This window comes from Siphateles boraxobius, unplaced genomic scaffold (genome assembly GCF_051911475.1).
Source record: "Siphateles boraxobius isolate OS27281-9 unplaced genomic scaffold, OSU_SipBor_1 17, whole genome shotgun sequence".
NCBI lineage: Eukaryota > Metazoa > Chordata > Actinopteri > Cypriniformes > Leuciscidae > Siphateles > Siphateles boraxobius.
The window spans coordinates 9648537-9666115 of record NW_027508777.1 but is presented as its reverse complement, the minus strand read 5'-3'; the positions used below and the strand labels follow the sequence as shown (position 1 = coordinate 9666115).

Sequence of the window (17579 nt, the reverse complement as noted above, 5' to 3'; positions counted from 1 at the left end):
GAAAGTTTTATCAGTGATAGGGAGCAAATATTTTAAGTTTGCCACAGTAAAGAGGACAATGTTCTACTTATCACACTTTTAAAGAACATCTTAAGAAGTGGCTTATGAAAAATCAAGTGTGTAAACATTTTTCTTAGTAATTTTTGTGATGTGTTTTTTTTATCTATTGTGTTTTTAGTTGAGTCTTGTGTATAGTGAGTATTTGTTATTGTGTTTACCTGCCTAGGGACTAAGGACGTAAATTAGCAATACTGCTATAATCCGGCTTGTTTACATCTTGTATTCTGTACAAATGTTCATCAACATGCTTTGTCCCTATAAAAATAAAATAAAAAATAAAATAAACCTCATTAATTTAATGTATACCTTGTTGTCCACTTATACACAAACACAAAATAGGCTACATACTGTATGTACTTCAAAATGAGGCCAGAGATAAGTAGGCTCAAAAAAAAGAAAAGAAAAGAGAACCAACAAAAATATAGCTCAAATGACCTTTGGGTTTTTGGGGCAAACTTTTGACCCTGTCCTCATTTCCCTAAATGTCTGCTGTTGTGGAGATTGTACAGTGGTGATGAATGTTTGGCCGTCATTTATGCAGTGCTCTACTGTAGTGATGAAAGATAGTAAACAGAAAACTGGAGCTGCTGTAAAGTCTGCTGTCTGTCATTCATCTGCATTTAACGCATCACTCTAAGCTAACTGAAATCTAACACAGATGTGTAGTCTCTCTTTTTCATGTTTTTTGGCTGCTTTGTCTTAAAGGCTCTGGAATATTTTCGACAAATGGCATGATTTAATGGATTGGGATTGCAAGGTTTCATTTTTACAAAAAGGGTTGGCAAGTAGCTCAAAGCTCATAGAATTGATGTGTAATAAACTTTTGATGGCTTCTGCACAAGCTGAAATGAAATGAGGGTATTCCAGAAAATGGTTGGGTGGACAGTTGAAATCTGAACTTTCCAAATTAGATACATTGGATGTTTGGATGGATATGGACAATGAATGTTTGAAATCGATGGTCTGTAGTTTATACAGTGTTTATTTTAAATTAGCAATACGCTTCAAATTAGGCAATAATGTATTTTCAGAACCATCGCCAAAGACATGTATCTTAGCTCTGCAGTTTTTTATTTTTATTTTTACGTTTTCATATTAAACACACAGATAAAATAAAAAAGAAACACAGAAGGCAGTTTTGGCATGTTAAGTTGGGGATGAGTTTGAATATGAGGTTATGTATTTTAGGAAAAAGAAAAGAAACACTCCCAGATGCTTTGTTACGATGCTTCTGTGTTTGAGATTAGAATTGTTTCTCAAGTCTGTCCAAGCCTGAAAATTATCCATGCTATCCACATTGGAGCACATCTGTACACATTTAAGAGCTGCTTCATAGTGTTTTTTTTAGTGATACACCCATACTGTAGCATCCTAAAATGTATTTCAGGCTTTTTTTAGTAACCAAAGGTTAATTTGCCGTCTTCCAACACCATTGCTAAAACACATGCAAGAAAGTGATCAGATTCCACAGTGGCATGATAAAATATTTATTTAGTTTTATTTAAAAAAAAAAGTGAGTTTTAATTAAATGTGTTTATAATAGGGAGAAAAAAATAGATGCAGTATGTGAAACTCACAAATGCCAAGTAATCAAATACACATACTGAAGAAGGGCCTGAAAATCAAGCGGATCAATACATCATACACACATTCCACACTTATCATAACAGCTTCCTTGGTGTCCAAAGATTGCATTGTTTGTTTGTTGTCACCAGTGTCATGGCTCCACTGTTTGTTTGTTTTTTCAAAGCCGCTGAGCTGAAAACATTTAAAGTAAAAGATGAATAGACGGTAACGGGTGATTTGTGGGAAATGTGGTCATGCGCTTTTACTGAGTTTGGATTATAGGAGTTGTTAAATTGGCTAAGCCATTTCTGCCACCTCACTCATGATTTTAGAGCCCCTTATCATGGTTCTGGAACTTGGCAAATTGGCAAACAGGTGGCCACATTTAACAACTCAGCTATAAGAACATAGCTCTGCCTCTTTGTTCCAACAAAACCTTAGTTCCACTTCTTCAATAAACAAAATATTTGGCCGCAATATATTGGTCATGTGACACACAGGCTTGAAGAGTCAAGCGGTTTATACTTTGCATGAGGTCATTTCTGTAATTTCAGTAGACTCATTCAACGTTTTGACATACTGAAGAAACAAAAAGTGAGAGAAATTCTAATATTGAGGAGATTTTCTTATAATTGCAGGCCTGAAAATTTGTGCAGGCACCCACTCCTGTATTAAACTTCTAACTATTTAAAATAAAACATAAGACACAAGTTAAAGGGACTGTGTAGTTTTTTTTAGGTATTTTAACATCTAAAATCAATATTTTTATTCATAAATATGTCCTCAATGGTGTACAAATACCTCTGCCAATTATCTGACTTATCCTGGTGAACGAAGAATTTAATATCTTTATATACATGTGACGGGTAGGTCCACGGAGGCTTCCATGTCCATCTGCCATCTTGAAGAACTATAATGGCAAAAAGTACTACGCCAATGCGTTTCCACAACGCGTTTTCGTTCAGAGCCAGCGTCACGTAACTGAAAGCAGCAGAAACGGAGGAGCAGAGCAGTGAGAGGCGCTTGTCACTGCCCCGGCAAGTTTAAAAGGCTGCATTGCACTGTTATTATTCACACTGTAACATTCGTTTGTACGTTGTGTCAAGTTGCAGTTTGTTTGAAATAACAAACCTGTTCACCCGAAGGAAAACTCAACGAAGTGCTATTAGAAGACATCCTGTCATAGCTTTTTGGTACATAACAGCTACCGTAAATGCAACACGCATTTCAAAATGCGAGGCGCTGAAGAACACAATTCGTTTGAATGCAAAATGCAATTTCACTGCTAGATGGGAGAAATTCCTACACAATGTCCCTTTAAGTTAAGTTTCACGTAAATAAAAAGTACTGTGACTGGTTCAAAATTTTACTCCAGTAGAGAAAAAAACAATTAAGTTTTTTCCCCTTGTATCTGTTCTACATATAATTACACCATCAACTATTTTTGTAAAGTATATGCTAAAACTATTTTGTTTATGACTTATTATAATGTAACAACAAGGGATGCACTGTTATGAAATTTGTTACAACAACCTCCATTACCTAAGTTCAGGTTTTTTCTACTTCTTCTGAGATCAAGAACGTGCTTAGATCTTTCGCAAGGAATGGCAAATTCGAGATAGGCCTGTAAATGGACATATCAGCTATATCACTCCCTGGCTTTTTAAGAACTGGCGTAATTTATTCAGCATTGTATTCTCTTCCAGTTCTGTTGTCAATCCGCTTTCATGAGTCCGCTGACGTAAGACGAGCTGACGTGTTATCTGGTGCACCCGAGCTTCGTTTACAGTCTGAGGGAGACGCACGCTGTAAACAAAACAATCTTTGCAAACATGTCTAAGGATTTCGACACAGGGGAAGACTTGCATTTTTTTTAACCAGACATATTTATTTGAACCCGAATACACGGACGCACCAGATAACACGTCAGCAGCGTCTTACGTCAGCAGCGTCACTGGCCTCGTGAACGCGGATTGACAGCAGAACCGGAAGAGAATACAATGGTGAATAAAGTCATCGTTTTTGTTATTTTTGGAAAAAAATGTATTTTCGATGCTTCAAAAAATTCTAACTAACCCCCTGCGGTCACGTGGACTACTTTGATGATGTCTTTATTGCCTTTCTGGACAAGGACAGTATACCATACATAGATTTTCAATGGAGGGACAAAAAGCTCTCGGACTGAATCTAAAATATCTTAAACTGTGTTCCGAAGATGAACGGAGGTCTTACGGGCTTGGAACGACATGAGGGTGAGTCATTAATGACATCATTTTCATTTTTGGGTGAACTAACCCTTTAACAATAGCAGTAATATGGGGAACGATATAGCTGTCAAACAGCTCTTCAGAATAATAGTGAGAAGAGGATCAGGTATTCAAGTAGTAGGCTAGAATTATTTAAGACTAATTTAGAAATATATTACAACAGTAAAACCTGAAAAAACAGACAGGAAAATTAAGAGGATGCAACTCAACTAATTTAGATGCAGAATCACAAGCAATAGTTATACATATTCTCAATTAGATGTCATTTAAATGAGAAACTTGTTACACTGCTCAGTGGTGGAACAGTTAATTTTACTAGTAGGTTTAGTTGTTCTAAAAAGAACTTTAGGATTAGAAACATTTCCTGAAGGTGGGAGGAGCCAGGCTGGAGACCTGAGTGACGGTTTGACAGAATCCAGGGTCTGGACAAAGGAGGCGGAACTGTGGTGAAGGTAGTAACTGGCATAGTAGAGAGGCTAATGAACCGGGGCGACTCTGAAGCGCTGGAAGCCTGGAGCCCAGCTGCTGACCCTCTAATGTATGACTGTTTGTGTGTTGGAAAAGTAACATTCTAAGTAAAATTAAAATATTCTAAAATATCCATAAAACTCACAGTATTATTACAATTTACGGTCAATATAAGTGTAGCCTGGCAAAGCACATATTCAGATTGAAATAGTCAATAGAAATAAATTGATTACGGAACGGGTGATCAAATGTGCAAATCTGGTTGTATCGAGGCAGACACTTCCACGAGATGCAGTAGACTTCTTAAGATAGGAGAGATTAGTAAAAAAGATACCACATGTAGCTGTGTGATGACAATCCAAGCACCTTTGAGACCAAACTGAGTTTATAGCAACACAGCTTGCATGAAGATTTTGAAGGGAGGCTTCAACATATTTGGGCCAGCGGATGTGGCAAATATTTGTCAGTTCAGATAATTATGATGATTGGTCAATACATCACTAATAACTCATCTTAATTTAATCTTAATCTTATTAGTACTTATAGGTACTCCATAATGTACAATAAAGTGCTTGTTCAGTTATATATACTCAAGTGTACTTATAGAGATCCTTGCATATCTTTTTGCTTCCTAACCACCACAATTCAGAAATTTCAAAGCAAATATTTGGCAACATAAAATGAGAATATTTTAAGTGAAGCAGCATTAAAACAATTAGAAATTATAAAAGAAAAACTCGCATAATAAAAATGTTTGTGTGCTGTATTTTTTATAACAATAAAATATTATGATTATAACTTTGGTTAGTAGCATTATTTATAAAAAATACCAGTCATTACAGTAATCTTTCATACAACACCAAATAATAATTCATAGAATACCAAAACACAAAAGCACATTCTAAATTAAAAAAAGTGAAGATTTTTACACATGTACATATATATTTGAAACACAAGATTACACTTGAATCTCTGCATCGTCCAAGATATCTCTTGGCAGTGTTGCTATTTTTGTATAGCATCCCAAACCAGTTTCTGAAACCACTGGGGAGGTACTGGGTGTCCTAACGGTAAGTAATGACAGAGAGGGGGAAAAACTAGGAGTCATTGCTGAATGGGTCAGCTCTGTGTTTCTAGTGCAAGTATTGGTGTATGTGGGCAATCTGACCAGGGGCAATCTTCTATGGGGCATTCTGGGAGGGACCGCACGAATTCCTGGTTGGGCAACTGCTGTGATGAGAGGAGGTGGGTGCAAAAGGCTCTGTGACTCTGGCTCCACATCTCTGGCTCTCATCCCTTCATCTGGAAGCATCCCAATGTCTGTAAAAACAGAGGCCAAAGATTGGAAGCGTGGCTGCCAATTGAGAAAGTAGTCCCAACCGTAGCTCCCATGTAGCTGTTCCTCAGAGGAAATCAGATTGGTGAGTGAGCCCTCAACTGAACCCTGGTTATGAGGCATAGACATGCACCTTCTTATGACCTCTTCCACTTCCTTCATGTTGACTACCTGAGGAAGCATTCCCTCACCTCCTCCTTCATCCCTGAAATTATGGAGACTATCAGAACTGGGCATATCCACTATTCTGACTATACCAATACTAGCACCAGAAAGTGGGTCTTCATCTACCGAGTGAAAGGAGATTTGGTCTGAGTCCACAGGAATCCCTGAGTCTGAGACTCGTGATGCCTGTTGTGTTGTTACAGAGCCAAGCTTTTTGTAACATGGAAACTTGTTGATCATCTTGATCTCTTGATCCTCAGCAGTCTCTTCCTCAGTTGATCCTCTTCCACTTGAGGCTTTTGAGTTTGAGTTTCTTGAAGGGTTTGGGATATCCAATCTTCCCCATGTGTCTAATGGTTCTTGCAAATTTTGGAGGTTAATACCATGGATACTGCTGTCAAGGTTGCCATCTGTTGTTCCTAAAGAGTCAGTCTCAAGGTTAAGGTTAGCAGATAAGGAGGTTGCCTTCTTTACAGCATTCTCTTTGGACCTGTGCCTTAGAACAAGAGCAACGGAGCTCATTAAAAGTAGAAGGAACACTATCAACGACACACTGAGACTGGCAGTGTGGACACTGAGATCAACATTTGCCAGAGACTTTGCTAAATTGGATATGTTCACAACAACATGACACGTTGATGACCTGGAGTTCAGTTTGGGGCTGCTTGCTAGAACTATCAAGTCCTCTGTTGTCTCGTTTGAGTTCGATCTTCTTTGATACACAGAGTTTGAGATATATAGGCAGCCAGTTGTTTTGTTGACATTGAAAAATGGGGAAGGGTTGACTAAAGAGTACTCCACTGAGCCATCCAGACCACCATCATGATCCATAGCCATCAGGTTGCCAATACTTTGGCCAACCTTGGCATTAGTCGGCAGAGAGAAATGGTACACATTCTGGGTGAAGATGGGGCTGAACTCATCAATGCCTTCGATTTCGATTTGTAGTCTCAAGGTTGCCACTTGATCTCCTTTGTCACGTGCCTCTACTACAAAGCAGAATTCACTCTCTCCTTCATAGTCAAACATCTGTTTGGTGTAGATGTCTCCAGTAAGAGGATCAATACCAAAGGATTCTTTCTTGTCTGGGTTGCTACTGTCATAGTCCACATAACAAGGGGTTAAAATGGAATAAGTAAGTAGTCCGAAGATTCCTGCATCTTCATCAACAGCATGTATTGTGCACACAGGGGTAAAAGCCGGCAGGTTTTCAGACAGCGAGCAGTTGTAGGTAGGGAACATGAAGAATGGGGAATTGTCATTCTCATCAAGTACCAATATGTAAACAACCGCAAATGATACTTTTTTGTCACTTGGAGCACCACAATCTGATGCTTGGACTGTTAAGGTAATTTTTTTATTCTCTTCATAGTCCAGTGTCCCATTAACTTCAATGACACCTGTTAGAGAGTCCATTCTGATCAAGCCTTTGCTGTTACCTGAGATGATGTTGTACGTTACAGTCCCATTTGCCCCTAGATCAGGATCATAGGCAGATATATGGATAAGGGCTGTACCTATGGGACTGTTCTCAATGACCCGTGCATGATACTCTGGACTACTGAAAATAGGTGCATTGTCATTAATATCAAGGACTTTGACTGACACTACAGCTGAGCTGTTCAGTGGTGGGGTTCCCCTGTCTGTTACAATCACAGTTAATGAATAAGTGTCTGTGGTCTCTTGATCCAGTGTATCACAGAGCACTACTTGGCCAGCAGTTCGGCTGTCGGCTTCAGCTGGAATGCTAACAACTTCAAGGCAGAAGCGCCTTTCGTCATTTCCAGCTATGATTGCATACTCCAAATGGGTGTTCATATTTGAGTAGTCACTGTCCTCTGCTAATAGAATGAGTAGAGTGCTTCCAACAGATACATCCTCAGGTACACTCACCTGGTATGAGTTCTGTGTGAAGAAGGGGGCATTATCGTTAAAGTCCACCACCTCTATGTCCACAGAAGTGACACTAAATAGATTGGGGTCACCACTGTCATGCGCCTCCACCAGTAGCCGTAACATGTTTCCATTTGCAACATAGTTTAGAGGCTTGTTCGTAAACAATGCACCTGTAGGCAGTAGAAAATTCAATAGAAATGCAATTTTACACACAGGATTGCTTTATTATTATAGCAAGACACACTGAATTGAACTATGGTAAAACTAAAACCACTCTAATTTACATAACTGAATAAAATCCCAATAAAAATAATTACTTTTGTAGATCTCTAAGATACATATTATATTATACTGCATATATGCTCCATTTTTCTGTTTTTATTAGCATTTATACAACAGTTCGGGTTCTCGAATTATCTAATTGGCTTAGAGCCTTTTCCAGGCATGTGATAATTTCACATGGAAATCACAATTTGTATCATGCCACTTTTTTTATGCCGCATCTATACTAACAGCATTCCTCACAGCGAGCGTCAATGGCAGAGGCGCAAACCCAATATAATTTTACAAATACTACAGTTGTGTCACGGAACATAGTTTTCAGAGTTTTTTTTTAGGTCAGAATGTAATTGCTTAGACCTCAAACGAGAGATTTATATATAAAAATAGTGCCATTTTGAAAACTTGTTTAGACGTTTGTTAAAGTTAAGTTTCATAACTGTATATTTTTATTTAACTTAAAGGGTTAGTTCACCCAAAAATTATGTCATTAATGACTCACCCTCATGTCGCTCCAAGCCCGTAAGACCTCCGTTCATCTTCAGAACACAGTTTAAGATATTTTAGATTTAGTCCGAGAGCTTTCTGTCCCTCCATTGAAAATTGAACGGTATACTGTCCTTGTCCAGAAAGGAAATAAAGACATCATCAAAGTAGTCCATGTGTCATCAGTGGGTTAGTTAGAATGTTTTGAAGCATCGGAAATACATTTTGGTCCAAAAATAACCAAAACTACGACTTTATTCATCATTGTATTGTCTTCCGGTTCTGTTGGGGATCCGCGTTCACGAGTCCGCAGTGACACTGATGACGTAAGACCCTGCTGACGTGTATCTGGTGCGTCCGTGTATTCGGGTTAAAATAAATATGGCTGGGCAAAAAAATGCAAGTCTTCCTCCGTGTGGAAATCCTTAGACATGTTTGTGAAGATTGTTTTGTTTCCAGCGTGCGTTTCTCTCAGACTGTAAACGAAGCTCGGGCGCACCAGACACACGTCAGCAGCGTCTTACGTCAGCAGCGTCACTGAACGCGGATCCCCAACAGAACCGGAAGACAATACAATGCTGAATAAAGTCTTGTTTTGGTTATTTTTGGACCAAAATGTATTTCCAATGCTTCAAACATTCTAACTAACCCACTGATGTCAGATGGACTACTTTGATGATGTCTTTATTTTCTTTCTGGACAAGGACAGTATACCGTTCATACATTTTCAATGGAGGGACAGAAAGCTCTCAGACTAAATCTAAAATATCTTAAACTGTGTTCTGAAGATGAACGGAGGTCTTACGGGCTTGGAGCGACATGAGGGTGAGTCATTAATGACATCATTTTCATTTTTGGGTGAACTAACCCTTTAAATCCTGTACTAACTAGAGCGCTGCTTTTGTACTTTTGACTGAATTGTTTGCCTGTGTTTATTTCCTAATTGTACAAAGTTTGTATACTTTTATATTGGGTATTATTGTTCATTTAAATATTATTGTTCTTTAAATAATATTTTATTTTATATAAATAAAATGTCGTATTTGGTATCGAGAAAGGGTCTGTTGGTGATTTATGATTTCGACTTCATTGAAAGATACATTATTACTGCATTAGATGATAACAAAATCTCTCTTTATGAATGAGTCAATAGTTTTATAAGCAGACATTCAAACTGATTATTTATTATGAACATAAGATTGACTTGTGCTAAATGCTAAATCAGATGCAGGTAATACACTCGCTTAGTTGATATCTCTCTCATAATACTCTACATAATACAATAATCTTCAATGAAGCAACTCTGCGATCCTTTGTTGCTAGTTCTAAAGTGAAGTTTTAGAATAACTGAGCCTTGGGCTCATCTGTTAGACTGTCAACATGAGATTTGTTTCTGCGGCAGAAGGAAGTAGTTTCACACAAAAGAGGGTTTTGAAAAACACTCCGTTATTGTTTCTTATTTATTTATACACTTGTACCATCAAACTGTTGTATAAAAGCAAGCTTGCTTTATTGTATTACTTTAGTTAGAGATTTGTGAGCAAAACGTTTTTGTGGAAAATTACCATTGTCAGGATCAATGTAGAACCCTCTCACAGGGTTGGAAAGAAGTCTATATGAAATTCTTCCATTTTGGCCAGAGTCTTTATCAGTTGCCGATACAGACACAACATATGTATCTGCTGATGTACGCTCTGGCAACAAAACCTGGATGTAAGCAGCAAAAGATGGTCAATACTATAAGAAGAGCATGAATAGTGCATGCTTGTAACCTATGATACTAAAAAGTGATCAAGACCTCTAAAAATAATTTAATATAAAATGTTTACCTGGTAAGACTCCTGAGAGAAGACTGGAGGGTTATCATTGACATCCAACACCTGGATGGTGAGATCGGCCTCAGTTTGATGGACAGAGTCTGATGCTTCCACTCTCAATGTATAGACAGCTTGATCTTCATAGTCCAGGCTTTTAGTTGTGGTAATTACCCCAGAGTACTGGTCAATTGCAAACCTTCTGCTTGTCCGATCCTCATCTTTGAATCTGTATGTCGCTGAAGGACTAAGGTCTACATCATTTGTAATCACTTGGGTGACAATGTAGCCAACAGGAAGATCTGTAGAGATGGCAAGGAAAGAATATGTTCAGTGTGTTGTACTTTAACATTTTGAACACATACTAAAACTCTTTCAAACAAATAAGAAAGGTGTGAAAATGCAGACATTGTATCAGTAAACAAAAATAAGTTTCTTACTTTCTGCAATGATCACTGGTTCCATGGATGGAATTGTAGGACTATTATCATTTACATCTACAACTTGGACACGGACAGTGCAGGTGCCTGTAAGGGGAGGACTTCCCATATCCTTGACCTGAAGAATTAATCTGTATTTGAAAAAAAATTGTTTTTATTAAAAATAGAAATGTAAACCTTTAGGGCTAACAGGAAAATAAATAATTATGATATAATGTCTAAAGGACTTCCATGATTGTTCCATGATTGTTCAATTAATTTCCAATAGACCATTTCCATATAAACTTAATTGTGAAAGAAGTCAAGAAAGTTTGCCATACTTGTAGGATGAGAAAATTTCTCTGTCCAAGACCGCATTTGTGGCAAGAATCCCACGAACAGAGTCGATCACAAATGCATTATTGTGGTTCCCATCCACAATGAAGTAACTGATCTGCCCATTTATACCACTGTCAGAATCTGTCGCTAAAACCTACAAAATTACAGTCATATAATGTTAAAATTGGGATCTGAAATGTAAGTTAAACATCTTTTTGGTTAAACTGATCATCATACACAACATGATTCTATTTTATTTTTGATTACAAAATAAAGTCATTTTGTTTTATTGTGTGAATCAGAGTTACAAGATAATTTCATCATAATTACCATATTGACCATGGCATGGTCAAACAAATCCCAAAATTTGTACCTGCATGACATAGGTGTTGTGAATTTGACCCTCCCATACAGCTGTTCTGTAATAGCTTTGCTTGAAAACTGGTGCGTTATCATTGATGTCCTGCAGAGTGATGGCCACCCTGCCATACGCTGTTTGGTGTCCATTTTCAGCCAGAACCACTAGGTAAATTTTACCCTGTACCTCAAAGTCTACCAGTCTCTGCTCCTTAACTGTGATATCACCTGTCAATGGTGATATTTCAGAAAATTAAAAACTTGACAATGCCCCTGGACCACATACTTTATACTACAAAGAACTTTATACTTCAAAGCATGATACTTTTTTATTCTAAACGACAACTGACGACTACAACTGTTTGTTACATTTACTTTCTCAATACTGGAAATATGTAGAATTTAAAAGTGCGTAACTGAAAGGTGTATACGTAACATTTTTATTCTGTTGTCAAAAAAACGGACAAAAGAACTGAAGAATTATTTTAAAGAATTGTTTTTATTATTATTATTATCATACATAAAATTCATGAATAATATTAATCTATTGCAGTATCATCATCATTACAAGTACCACCACTAATAATAACAACTAATAATAATAATAATAACAATAATGTATTGCTGTATTATCATCATTACAAATGCCATTAATAATAATGCTGATGACAACAACAACAATAATAATAATTTAGTACATTTTATTAACACTTTTTAACTATGATGATACCTATACAATTCTCACCTGTAATTGGGTTAATAGTGAAGGCTTCAATTTCACTGCCGCCGAAAATACTGTACTTGATCATTCCTTCATCTGCTGTCTGGTCATGAGCTACAACATTTGCAACCCAAGAGCCTTAGAAATGATAAGTGGTACACACAAACACAGTCAGTTCAGCATCCACAATTACTGACCTTCTCAGAAATACAAGCTTTTTCGAAAATTAAGTCTAAGTAAATGACATTAAAGTAAATCAATTCTGAAATGTCAAGAGAAATATCTCAAAGGTGGAAAAACATCTAAAATCTGTAAGCTTAAAAAAAGTTGCTCAAAGTATACCTGTTTTGCTATTTTCTGGTATGGTGACTTCATAGAGTTCCTCAGTAAACCGCAATGGCGGCTCTTCACTCTTAAGGTGAATGAGCAGAAGGCAGCTAGAGGTGAGGGAAGGTTTACCTAGATCCACAGCCTGTATCCGGAGCAGCTTTGTCCCAAACACCTCATTACTCAGGGGGACTTTCAACCTGACAGCTCCAGACCCATCAACTTGAAACAGGTCATCTTCTTCTGCTAGGCTAAACACTACTGTCCCATTGTCTCCTTGGTCTGGATCTTGGGCTGTAACTGTTATGATGGATCGATTAGGACGTGTGGTCATGGAAGAGACTGACACCCGCATGGGTTCCTTAACACATGTAGGCGGATTGTCATTAATATCTTCTACATGTATTGTAACTGTAGCGATTGAGCTGCGTGGACCTTGGCTGCAGCCATCAGTAGCTACAGCGTGGAAGACATGCTGGGAATGAGTTTCACGGTCCAATGGCTTTGTGAGCCTTACCACACCAGTAGAACCATCAACATAAAAGTTTCCAGAATTCTCCTCCTCCAAGGAGAAGGTCACTACACCATTGGGCCCCTCGTCGGGATCCCATGCTATCAGATGTAGGATCTCTGAACCCAAATGGAGCCCCTCACTAATGCTGGCATGATAGCTTTTCCGAGTGAAGGAGGGGCTGTTATCGTTTTCATCTGAGAGGGTGACGTGCAGTAGTGCAGTGGAGCTCAGAGGTGGACGCCCATGGTCAGTAGCAGTGATGAGAAGGGAGTAGTTGGATCGTTCCTCTCTGTCCAGGAATCTAATGGTGCTGATCGCCCCAGTCATAGCGTCAATGCTGAAACACTCTTCAGCTTATAATAGTGGATGAAAAAGAGACATAAGCACTGATTCAGACCCTGAAAGGTTTTCTTTAAGTATACATTTTTTGTATAAACACTACCATTCAAATGTTTCGGATCAGTAATATTCTTTTAATTTTAATTTTAGATTTAGATTTTTTATTTTTTATTTTTTATGTCTTCATTGGCTGCCCCGTGAACAATGTCTACTTTGACCCGCCCTCAAACACTAAAGTGCTAGCTGAGGCTTGGAAGAGTTTAGTTTGTGCTGTTGACATATGCTGTTTTCTGTGCTGTGAAATCAAATCCACTTTGCATGCACTTCCAGAGGATAAGGACTTGGGCTTGTATTGAGGCGGTAAAACGACGCCATCATTACTGTTTGTAACGCAATGTATTAGAGATGCTCGGATCAGCTCTAACGTCACCCAAATCCACTGTTAAAAGCAAATAATCCAACCGCCACCAACCCGCACCAATGATTTTCTCTGATTTAAATATCCGCACCTGACCCACACCCGATTGTCACATTACAACTATTCCAATTCTCAGTGTTAAGCACGATGATATGGTATTATATTACACTGAAGTAGGCTGCTTTTAAAAGAACATTTATTTAAATGCAAAAGTTCTTCTTAAATAAGTTTCTTAAATAGCCTTTCCAGGTGTCGGCAACCTATATGGCACACAGAGGGGTAATTGCTGGCACGTGAGCAAAGGCAAGATATGTGTATTTAATTAAGATAAAGTACATTGCACCTGCATTCAGATCTACATTTTGAGGTTATCATTCATTATAGTAACACCGGGTGTTTTATTAAGTTAGGAGCTATAAATATGATTAAAGTGTGAGATTTAAATTACGAAAACGAGCAGCTCTGTAAGCACGTTAAAGCAGTTAAACGTTACTGACTGACAGCTTACAGCTTGATCCGCTATTTGTTGCGCTTAGCTTTGATAATTAAAACTAATTTTATGGAAAATTGCTTCCACCATTACGTCGGAAAACACTCATATCAGAATAATTTATATTAAGATACTTATCTATTTTTCGATAAACCTGTCAAGTTATTAAGCAATGTCTCATGCAGGTTCCTTTTGTGTTTTCTATAATGACCACTAGGATGTGCTCTAGGCATGTTTTCTTTGATTGGTTTTCCTTGAAGAGATAGGCTAAATGTTGTTGTCGAAAATTAAAGTAAAAGAGTGATGCAAGTTTGTTGCATTTTACCGTGAGATGAGAGTTAATGATTTATCTTTCATCCACCCACAATTTTTGGAATGTTATTATTCACAGCATCCACGGATATAACCGCGATCCGCCCATCACTACTATGTATACAAATGGCAAGGAAGCCTCCGGAGATGAAATTCAGATATGGGAACTGGAGTTCCCTTTCGTTGTCACTCCGAGTTACGTCGGATGACGACGAATGGTGTTTCGCTTAGAAAGCCTATCAACTTCGAGTATTACAAAACGAGCCAATGGCAAAGAAATGCCATGGGTCTGCGGAATTTGCATGGCGTAACTCCGCCCCACCTCGTGGGTATAAAAGGAGGAAGCCGGCAGCAAGCAGATATGTTTTCGCTTCGGAGCCAAGTGTATTCTTCTCTCCACAAGCCATCTCTGAATTGTCAGCTTTACAAACGAGTACCTCGAGTGTTGGTGTGACGGCGATCTACGGCGAGAGCGTGCTTCCTGCTGATCTGTTGCAGTGGTCTGCCAGTCGGTGCGTTTCTCCCCGGGTGCTTCAACACTTGAGTTTTCTCTCACTAAAAGAGCTTACATGTGGCACGTCTTTTTAAAGACGGCTCGCCCGTGCATTTCTGGTTGCAGCGGACTGGTATCGGACTCTGATGGGCACGAGCGCTGTCTAGTGTGTTTGGGCTTTGATCATGCTTGAACAGCGCTCGTGGGTGACTCATGTTCTCGCTGGGAACGTGATCATCGCGTCATATATAGGTCGAGACTCGGTGAACTCGCAAGAGTGAGAGTCCCCTCATCCACCCCCCGATCTTCGGCTGGTGGCCAGGGTGACCTGAGGGTTACGGTCTGGATCTAGGCGCCGACTATGTGTCCGTGTCCCCAGCCCCCCTCTTCAATGACGGTGCCCGCTAGTGAACTGCTGATTCCCGCGCGTCTACCCTCTGGTGGCCCGCGTGTTTCAGTTGAAGCTACAGAGGAAGATGCCATGTCTGTTGCAGCATCACTAGGTGGGTTTGAGTCTTCTGGAAGTGAGGGCTCATCACAGCTGCCACCCTCCGGTGTGCATACGGCTGTGCCTGAGTCTGATCCGGAGATGACGACCATGCTTTCCTGGGACGATGGGTTTTGGGTAAGGCCGCCGACCCTCGTCCACGGCAAACCCCAATACCTCTCTTCCCGGACGTGCATGATGAGATCTCGAAGTCCAAGAAGACCCCCTTGTCTTCTCGGGACCGCTCGCTGATCTCATCCAACCTTTCCTCCCCTCGATGGGGCCGCTGCCCATGGGTACACTGGGGTTCCCCCGGCTGAACGCTCTGTTGCGATGCTATGTGTCCTTAGAGTGCTTCTTCTCGGCGCAATCCTAAGCACCCGCCCGTGGCCTGTAGTTTTTCGTCTACGCTTGTGGCGAGATCCTATAGCACCACGGGACTGGCAGCCGCCTCACTGCATGCCATGGTCATTCTGCTGGTCCACCTGACCCAGATGCTCATGGACCTGCACGTTGGTGGCAATGTCCCTATCATGAGAGCAGAGATTGCCACCCTGCTGGCGAAGGGTGCAATCGAGACTGTCCCTCCAGCCGAGATGAGGTCCGGCTTCTACAGCCCCTACTTCATTGTCCCCAAGAAGACCGGTGGGTTACGGCCAATCCTGGACTTGCGCGTGCTGTACCGCTCCCTTCACCGGATGCCGTTCAAGATGCTCTCCCCCAAACGCGTTTTCGAATGCATACGGCCCCAGGATTGGTTTGCAGCGATCGACCTGAAGGACGCCTACTTTCATGTCTCCATTCTTCCTCGACACAGACCGTTCCTCCGGTTTGCTTTCGAGGGGCAGGCATACCAGTACGCGGTTCTCCCTTTCGAGGGACCTAGTGCTTCGGCACCTAGCCCGTCTGGGCCTTCGGGTCAACTGGGAGAAGAGCAAACTTTGCCCCGTGCAGAGGATCTCTTTTCTCGGTATGGACATCGACTCGGTCGCCATGTCCGCGCAGCTTACGAGCGAGCGCGCGCAGTCACTGCTGACTTGCCTAAGACAATTCGAGGGCAAGAGTGCGGTTCCACTGAAACTTTTTCAGAGGCTCCTGGGGCATATGGCATCTGCAGCCGCGGTCACGCCGCTCGGATTGCTTCATATGAGACCGCTTCAGCTTTGGCTTCGCGACCGAGTCCCGAGGTGGGCATGGCAACACGGCACGTTCCGAGTACCAGTTACTCCGACCTGCCGTCAGTTCTTCACCCCGTGGGCGAACCTCGGTTTTCTCAGGGCCGGTGTCCCCCTGGCACGAGCTTCCCGGCATGTTGTTGTCTCAACAGATGCCTCCACCACGGGCTGGGGCGCCGTGTGCAATGGACATGCTGCTGCAGGCTCCTGGACAGGACCCCAGCGGCTGTGGCATGTCAATTGCCTCGAGTTGTTGGCAGTACGCCTTGCCCTGCACCGCTTCCGGGCGTTGCTCAGGGGTCAACACGTACTAGTCCGTTCAGACAATACCGCCACTGTGGCGTACATCAACCATCAAGGTGGTCTACGCTCCCGCCGTATGTCACAACTCGCTCGCCACCTCCTCCTATGGAGTCAGAAGCTTCTGAGGTCGCTTCGAGCCATCTTCATTCCCGGAGCGCTGAACTGTGCAGCCGACGAGCTCTCACGGCTTCAGCCCCTCCCTGGAGAATGGCGACTCCATCCCCAGTCGGTTCAGCTGATTTGGGACCAGTTCGGGGACGCGCAGCTAGATCTGTTTGCCTCTCACGACTCGACCCATTGCGCCCAGTTCTATTCCCTGACCGAGGGCACGCTCGGCACGGATGCTCTGGTGCACAGCTGGCCGCAGGGCCGCAAGTATGCGTTTCCCCAGTGAGCCTTCTTGCGCACACTTTGCGCAAGGTCAGGGAGGACGAGGAGCAGGTCATTCTGGTTGCCCCTTACTGGCAACCGGACCTGGTTCCCCGAACTAGTACTCCTCGCGACAGCACCTCCCTGGCCGATCCCTCTGAGGAAGTACCTTCTTTCTC

The 17579-nt window shown here is 41.1% G+C and overlaps 1 protein-coding gene across 1 annotated transcript in view; it reads right to left on the bottom strand.

The window, feature by feature from the left end:
- Positions 1-1528: 1528 nt before the first annotated feature.
- Positions 1529-17579, bottom strand: part of dchs2 (dachsous cadherin-related 2) — a 72592-nt gene continuing 56541 nt past the window's right edge. Inside the window, exons 13-20 of the mRNA XM_077232399.1 lie at positions 12516-13367; positions 12198-12311; positions 11469-11680; positions 11098-11249; positions 10778-10908; positions 10353-10639; positions 10089-10230; positions 1529-7928 (exon numbers count right to left, since the gene is read on the bottom strand). Of these exons, the coding sequence (XP_077088514.1) occupies positions 5320-7928; positions 10089-10230; positions 10353-10639; positions 10778-10908; positions 11098-11249; positions 11469-11680; positions 12198-12311; positions 12516-13367 (4499 nt within the window). The 3' untranslated portion in view covers positions 1529-5319. The remainder of the gene's footprint in view (positions 7929-10088; positions 10231-10352; positions 10640-10777; positions 10909-11097; positions 11250-11468; positions 11681-12197; positions 12312-12515; positions 13368-17579) is intronic.